This window comes from Aplysia californica, unplaced genomic scaffold (genome assembly GCF_000002075.1).
Source record: "Aplysia californica isolate F4 #8 unplaced genomic scaffold, AplCal3.0 scaffold00325, whole genome shotgun sequence".
NCBI classification, from domain to species: Eukaryota; Metazoa; Mollusca; class Gastropoda; order Aplysiida; family Aplysiidae; genus Aplysia; species Aplysia californica.
In genome coordinates this window covers 458,683-467,394 of record NW_004797595.1, presented here as the reverse complement: position 1 = coordinate 467,394, position 8,712 = coordinate 458,683, and the positions used below count along the sequence as shown (strand labels likewise).

Here is an 8,712-nt window from a genome sequence, read left to right as displayed (position 1 = left end):
ACATATACACACAAGCAGCATGCACATGCAACACATAATGTATACAAACCCACACATACACACACACACATACACACACACATACACACACACACACACACACACACACTCTCCCCCCCCCCCTCTCTCTCTCTCTCTCTCTCTCCCTCTCTCTCTCTCTCGTGCGCGCGCACTCTTGCACACATATATTTTCGCTGCCTGTCTGTCTGTCTGTCTGTCTGTCTGTGTGTCCATCTGATGTCTGTCGTTTTCTTAATATCTCTTCTCTCTCCCTTTCGTTACTGCGTTTTGTTATTAGCTGGTCCACACACCAGTGCCGTTATGTCATCACATAGTTATTACACGTGCATACATACTTACAGCAAGAGATGCCAGCAAGAAAAAATGAAATGTTAAATGAGCTGTACCCTTATTATTTTAAAACAATGAGGCTATGTTCATGAATGAGAAAACTAGCATAATTATTTCTAAAAGCAAGATAACACACCGAAGACCATTTCCAACACTCCATAATGTGTGCTTGAAGGTCAAACTCGACAAACACTCCCACTCTCTCCTAGTGGGTTTCAGCTCTTTTGATAGCAGAAAAAACACCCGAGAACATAATAGTATATTTTAGATGTGCATATGTCAATTTTTTTGGTATTCACTTTAGTATACCCTTTCTATACTCTTCTGTTTCGTTCACCTTCGTCTTTATTTTTACTACTGGGTCGCATGCGATAGATATAAAATAATCCACGAGTGTTAATATTATGACTCAAAACTCATTTTAAGAATGCACAACCATCACCCTCTCTGTCTGTCTGTCTGTCTGTCTGTCTGTCTGTCTGTCTGTCTGTCTGTCTGTCTGTCTGTCTGTCTGTCTGTCTCGCTCTCTCTCTCTCTCTCTCTCTCTCTCTCTCTCTCTCTCTCTCTCTCTATCTATCTATCTATCTATCTATCTATCTATGTATGTATGTGTCTCTCTTTCTCTCTCTCTGTCTGTCTGTCTCTCTCCCTCTCTCTCTCTCTCTCTCTCACACACACACACACACACACACGCACGCGCAAACACACACACACACACACACACACACACACACACACACACAATGTGTGTGTTTGTGACTTCTATGAGTATTTGGTTGGCGATTAGGAAGGTTTGTTCCACTTTTTATGTTTTTTGTAGAAGCTCTCAAGTGGTCTCGTGTGGGTTGGGGAGAGGGGGTGTCGATGGCTTGTTTTTCTTTTTTCTTTCCTCTGTTATTCAGTGTGTCTGTGATACTTGCTTGTGGGTGGTTGGCGGGAGCTGTGGTGCGGTTTGCTCCTTTTTTCTTAACAAACATATATCGTCCTGATCTCTCCTCTTTTTGCTGTTCGTTGCTCTCTTGTAACACCTCTAATCTTCAGCACTTTTATGACGCCATTGTGTTGCAATAGTAGTAGTAGTAGTAGTATAAGGTTTTACGGCGCTCGCAACTGCTAAGGTCATATGAGCGCGCGAAACACAAGTTGTTCGCCTCTGCGAAAGTTCACTTCACGGCTGGTAACTAATTTACTTTAAAATGCTAAAAAGTTAAAATATTCAAATTCGGTGTAAATACATTTGTGATCTAAAACAACTTTTAAGTAACAATAAAAATTTTTAAATAATATCAGATTCACTTTACAACTCGCCATAAAGGCCAATGGCCTTTATAAAATTTAAAATTCTGCTGGGAACAACGACGGAGAAAATATCCTGCAATTTCTTGCATTTATAATATTTCCTTCGGATCTCTCCAAAGTCTAGACATTCTGTTAAAATGTGTCTAATGGTAAAATCTGTGTCGCATCCGACACAGAACGGCTTCTCCTCTCCCTGTAGGAGGTATTTGTGAGTCAAGGCCGTGTGTCCGATGCGCAATCGAGTAAAAATGACTTCGTCTCTTCTGGAGAGGTCCGAAGGATTTCGCTGTTCTAGTGTTGCAATAGCTTTAAAACTGTTACCAAATCTAAAACTGATGCTTATTTGTATGTCTCTGCTCTATTTGATTGCCATTAAAAAAATCGTGTCGATGTGTTTCTCCTTACTCTATCTTATTTTATATGATGCGTGACTCCCGTAACACACGCGCACACATACACACACGCACACACACTCGCGCGCGCACACACACGCACTCACACACACACACACACACACACATTCACACATACACACACACGCACGCACGTGCACACGCACGCACACACACACACACACACACCGTCACATTGCACAGATCTATCAAGATTTAGGTCAGCATGTAACATATTAATATCTCGATTGCATGGCAACTTCGCATGTGTGACAAAACAGTAAAGGATAGCAAGGCTCTGCGCACGTGTACCTTATTCCACTTCATGAGCAAATCAAAGCTACTCTACGGAATTTGTAGCATTGCCATTTGCGACGATTTCTACGACTCATTCGTGAAAATCAATCCCTTCACTTCAAAATTTAGGTCAGCTAGTGTGCTTTCTTGTGCTGTGCTGTGCTGTGCTGTGCAGTGCGCAGTAAATAAAGGTATCTCAAGGCTCTACGCTAACGTACCATCCCACATTTCATGAGCAAAGCGAAGTTATTTTGCGAAATTTCTAGTTCTACTCGAATTTGCTTTGAAAATACTTAAATAACACTTTTAGACTGTTCAATTGTCTTACACTGATTTGTTTAAAGTTACCTTTCGAGTAGAAACAGTGTTATCAAGGGTTTTGGAGACAAATAACACGGCCTGTTAGCTCGGTCCAGATCTAAGGGAAACTTTAAATTTATTTTCCCCCAAAACTGTGTTTCCGCTCACTACATGGCAAAACTAACAAAATCTCACGAAGTACAGTAGCCGTCTTAAAAAATTTGAAAGGCAAGTTGTTTAAAAGTGAATTCTGCACCAGAAAATGCAATAAAATGCACTTGCTCATAATGAGTCATACGGTACTTTTTACCAGGCACACACACATGCGTAGGTTGATATTTATTTTGTCAGCTCGCTTCTTTAAAGCACGACACGAACGTAGAACACAATGCAGCTAAAGATAAAAGGCTACTCTTCCTCTCCCACCCCCACCCCTTTTTTTTCGTTTTGCAAAGAGCAAGTTTGATTTAGACCCAGCCGTGCGGGGAGCAGAAGTGAGGGTAGAAGTAGAACGGTTGCGTGGTGTGTTGCCATTACAGACCGGAAGTGCTTCCAAGCGAGGGCATTTTCAGCCAAGCTGGAAGGGCACTCATTTCCTTATAGCCTAACCGGATGGGGGATAGGATAGAGACCCCCCTCTCTCTCTCTCTCTCTCTCTCTCTCTCTCTCTCTCTCTCTCTCTCTCTCTCTCTCTCTCTCTCTCTCTCTCTCTCTCTCTCTCCTGACTACCCCCTAGCTGTCTCGAAGTGGATTATAAAAAAGCAACGAAAGATTCTGTTTCCAGAATAATTATTGCTTTGCTATAGTCGTGTGGGAAGTTTTATACCGTTTGACTTGAGTCCTCTCTGTTGTCAGGTTTGGTCTTACGATGCACTCAACATTTACATTTCAAGCTTTCTGACCACGCCCGCCAGAGCCATTTGTATTAAACCGTGGTGAAATCGGGCGCTCGTCAAAGTAATGAATTCGAAGAAATCGACATTTACCCGCTCGTTGGGTTTTTAAAATAAATTATCAGGGGGTTTTTAGGGGCAGGTGGGCTCGACATCTTTTGTGTCCACTTAAGAAACACATTCCTGCATGAATTTTACTTAAAATTGTTAATCAAAGCTATTGGAGTCACAAAACTTTGGCGTCCTTTTTTCAGAGAGGGCACTTTCGAAGAAAAAAAATAATAGCCCATTAAAGCCGCGCAGTATCAGATCCGCGCACTTTTTTTTTTTAACAGTATCAATACAATTCGATTGATGATTACCAAAACCGATACCATCCAAATGTGACATTAGAAAATACTAAACGAGTAATAGATCTGGGGGGGGGGGAAACAACTGTGTTATATAATCGTGTTTCATATTTATTATATGTAATACTCATATTAATAAATATAATTATATAATGTATGTCCATTTTCTTTATTCTCACGCATTTGTTTGTTGATTTATATATTTCTTTTTGGTGACACTAAATGGTGGTTATTGTGTTTATTTTATTTGCTTCTTCTTACCGCTGGTTTGGCCTGGTGCCATAGAACGATTATTTCTTTTTACGGTTTTCACTTTAGTTTTAGTCTCAGTTTGCTCTCTTTCAGATAGAATTTGGACACCCCTCTCCCCCCCCCCCCCCACCCCCCCCCCGGTGGAAAAAGGGATATATTTTTTTTAGAGCACACTGGTTGGTTGCAGTTTCATATTGTGTGTAACTCTTACTCTTACTTTTTTTCCAGCCATGGTATTGTCCCATTTTGCTGTGGTCAAATATCCTGCGTAATGTCTTAATCCATTGATCTTTTGTGCTTTTGTTTACTCAATGGGAACTATGTCAAGCAAAAAACCTCTTTCTTCCAGTTTGTGGAGCTGGGTCGGGTGTCCAGCATTGAGTTCAACCACAAGGCAGTTGACATGGCTCGTCAAGGCCAGGAAATTTGCATTAAAATACTGCCCACTCCAGGAGAGGCGCCTAAGATGTACGGTCGCCACTTTGACGAAACCGACATGCTTGTCAGTAAGGTAAGGAAAGAGACAAGAGCTTTGGGGGGGGGGGGGTGTTCTACTGCTATGGTCTGCACTTTCTACTTTTTCTGTTGTGTTGCTCCTCGTGTTGCGGTTCTTAGCTGGGCATTGTGGTTTTTTATAATATGTCTTGTCCTGACTTTTTTTCTTGTTCATCTTTGTCTTTTTCTTCTTCCTCTTCTTCTTCACTTCTTTTTCTTCTTCTCCTTCTTCCCTTCTTTTTCTCCTCCTCCTCCTTCACCTCACCTTCCTCCCCCTCCTCCATCATGTTAAGAAATAAGTTTTAGTCTGCAGCTGAGAAATGAGTGCTGGGGCCTCAGGCAGAACAAGACAATTTTTTTATCATGTACTTGAACGGCTGAGTGCACTTCCGTCACAGGCTCTGTTTTATGAACTAGTAAAGCTTTAAGTTCAAAAAGTGGGCAGCTTAGTTTCACACTGGAGGTTTTCAAAATGTATTTCTTATGTTGTAGTCAGAACTAGAGTCACTGAAAAGGCATTTAGCAAAAATAACCAAATGCAAATACCCAAGATGGTAAACTGTTTGAATGTATTTCCTCCTAAATCTGTCACTTTAGTTAGAAATCAGGGACTTGAATAAAATGGAATTTTCCCTATGTTAGATGCATGTTTGTAAAACATGATGCTTTTTGCATGGCTAATGACCATTGTCTGTGGTGTAGCTGTTTGGTGCTTTGCTGGTGTACGCAGGAGACTTGAGTTTGATTCCAGTTGGGGAGAAATTTTTGGGAACATCTCCATCTTTCTTCTGGGACTTTGTATCCCTCTCAGACTGGATTCGCTTTGACAGGCAGGATGGAAGCAGCCCATTTCCTTAATGATCTAACTAGTGTTAGTGGCAATTTAAAACTTACATGACTACATTTTTTGCACGAGTAAAGAGAAATGTGGGTAAATATTTTTTGTCCAGTTTGGATGCATTTTAGTTAGAGCTTCTGGGGTGAACTTATTTGTTTGTTTTTATTTTTGTAAAGTGTTTTACGGCGCTCGCAACTGCATAGGTCATATGAGCGCGCGGGACACACCTAATATTTTCAGTTGGTAGGAAATTTTGAATTTTGCCCGGGTGGGCGGCCGAAGCCTACTCTTATCGATTTTAGACCACCAAGGGATCTTTAACGTGCGCAACTTGCACAGGGGCCCTCCGAGATTTTTCGCCCTTGTCTGAGAAGGCTAGGTGTAGATCTTTCCTACCAGATGATCAGGGGTGTGGCAGAAAGACAGCAGTAAGGAGGAGCCAAGGAGTAGCAGTAGAAAGGCTGCAGAAAGAGTCAGGAGCCCAGAGGAGGGGGCAAAGGAGGTGAGGGGGTGGGGGCAGAAAGTGGAAATGAAAGCAGACAACAGAACATTGCTAGAGAGTAGGAAAGGAGGTGAAAGGAGACAATTTTAGAGAAGAAAATTTTTCGGTCGCTACCCGGATTCGAACCCGGGACCTTTGAATGAGAGGCCAACACCTTAACCTCTAGGCCACGAGAGCCCCCTGAACTTATTTGATGTTCATTTTGCTTACCAAAAAATTGAAGCTTGACTCCTGCTTTGGCAAATATATTTTATTGGGTGAATCCACCTGATAACATCCAAATTGCCTAGATTTTGTTGACTAGCCTTCCCTGGAGAAACTAAAAGAGACGTCAAGACTTCTCAGGTTGGACTAACAGGACTGCACATCAATGAGGGAAAGACACAAGCAATGACTGTCACCAATGCACCACCTCTAGATATCATGCTAAAATAATGGAATTGTTCACATATTCTCATACCTTGGCAGCCAGTTAACATGTGATGTTTTCACCCTGAAAGAAATCGAAATTTGTATGGGTAAAGCCCTAGGAGCTTTCAACAAGCTAAAAAAAAATTGGAAAAATAAAAATCTGAGCTCAAAGTTGAAGCTGAGCGTGTACTACTCTAATGTTTTTTGTAATGCTGTTTGGTTGCGAGCCATGGAGCTTAAAGACAGAACAGGAAAGGCGACTGGACTCCTTTGATAACAAATGCCTTTCGCAGGATACTCAACATTCACTGGAACTCAAGAACAAACAAAAAGTAAGAAAAATCCCAACAGGAGGTGCTAACAAACATTATATTCAAAAGGATTAACAGTTACTTTTCCTGATTCATGCATGTGTGTGCCCGACGGTGAGACTGAAGAAATTGCTTGTGGGAGTGATAGAAAAAGAGGGGGAGAAACAGAAAATGAAAGTTTTATTCTGTCTGCAGCCATTCGAGTTTCAGTTTTATTGTGACCCTTGGTGGGTTTCAATTGCAGTCTACATTTTTTGTGAACACATTGCCAGGCTCATTGCGTGACTAATTTTCTCACGTAAATTGTTAATACACACAGTATAACAGGGATAAGTCAAACACAGAAGACTCGAGATCACACATCCGTCTAACTGTACCAGCAGTCCTGTTTTTTCTTCTTCTTTTTTTTTTCTTCTTTATCTTTGTAAGGTATCCCTCGAACTACTGAGGCAGGTCCTGACGAATTTGAGCGATCCCTGTTATACTGTAGGCCTACATACATTATAAAATTACTATAAGTTTCATGTCTTACATTATAGTTTACTTCCCGTTAATGATAATAAATAGCATTTATGCTGTGTATTTCCATTGTCTAAAAAAATGGTCAATGCACATTGCATTCACAAGATATTCCATTAAAAAAAATTAATGGACATGTTTGGAAGCAAACTTTCGTGAAAGACCTAAAAAGTAACAGCCAAGAAGTGGAGAGATGTCTCCTCCTTAGTTGCAGACAAATCTTCCTGGTCATCACTGAGTGCCACATGTGTCTCAATACGTGGGAGTCTCTAAGTCTTAAGTAAAGTAAGACGCTACGTCCCACCCAGACTAGGTTGGCCCTGACAGAGTCAAAATAACCTACTCCTTAATAAACTAATTAACAGTGTCATTTATCATTATTCTTGTGGTCTTTTACTGTTTGATTAGCCCTTTCACACCAGCCCAGTCCATTTCCAAAGATTATGCAGTTGGTAAAATATGAGTGGGGAGTGTAGAGGGTTGAGTCGCCTACTGGTTTTTTCCTCTTGTGCTAAATATCCGTTTTTGTGTCTGTGTGCTTTTGTGTACCCAAATTTAATTAAATGTGAGTATTGTAATGCCTGCTGACCATTACCTGAAAATTGACTATCTTACTGGTTGATCAGGTGTGAATGGGAGCAAGAAAACAGTAAATGATTCTGTTTACTTGTTTATTTCAGATCTCCCGCCAGTCCATTGATGCTGTAAAGGATCACTTCCGAGAGGAGATGAGCAAGCCTGACTGGAAGCTCATTTTAGAGTTGAAGAAACAATTTGAGATTTTATGATCATTTCTGTGTGTCTGCTGAGAATGTGTATGTGTGTGTGTTGGGGGGAGGGGGGTGGATACATAATATGTGTCAGGTATTTCACAGAGGAAAAGCTATTCTTGAAATTTGTTTTCTTATTTGATCATCATTTGGCGGTGCCTGCTCACAATTGCGGCAGTCCATTGAAGTGCCTCCCAAGTTGCCATGAATCTTGTCTCTAAATGGCGTTGGCTCAGACCTTGTGTCCTCTCTGGAACTGCTTGTATTGGCCATTTCTCAAACAGATGGCCCGTGATCATGGGTGTCATGCGGCATGGCCATGTCTCCCACTCACCAGTCACTAACTTTCAGTGCACTGTTGTGCCCTGTCTGAACTCTTTCCAAAAAAAAGTATGACATGTTCTTATGTTTTAAGCTTGCAATAACTGATTATAGGCGGGATGCTACTGCTTCTGTTGTCTGTTGAAAATCGACTTTATAATTATTGCCATTTCGTCATAGCGGAGGCATTTTAATCTGACTATCTGTGGGTGGTTGGCTTCTTCTTTCCTATCAAACATCTGTCGTTTTTAGTCTTTGTCTGCCCTTCTTCTTTTTTGTTTGTTACTCTCTTTTAACACCTCTAATCCTCTGGCGCTTCTATGACCTTATACAGTTGCGAGCGCCATAAAACCTCTACTAAAACATAATATGACTATCCCAGATGTCCTCCCTCCTTTGCTAAGCTGTCAG

General features: G+C 41.2%; 1 protein-coding gene across 1 annotated transcript in view; it reads left to right on the top strand.

The window, feature by feature from the left end:
• Positions 1 to 8,370, top strand: part of LOC101856744 (eukaryotic translation initiation factor 5B) — a 114,064-nt gene extending 105,694 nt beyond the window's left edge. The window contains exons 24-25 of the mRNA XM_005102443.3: positions 4,484 to 4,645; positions 7,891 to 8,370. Of these exons, the coding sequence (XP_005102500.2) occupies positions 4,484 to 4,645; positions 7,891 to 7,998 (270 nt within the window). The 3' untranslated portion in view covers positions 7,999 to 8,370. The remainder of the gene's footprint in view (positions 1 to 4,483; positions 4,646 to 7,890) is intronic.
• Positions 8,371 to 8,712: the final 342 nt, after the last annotated feature.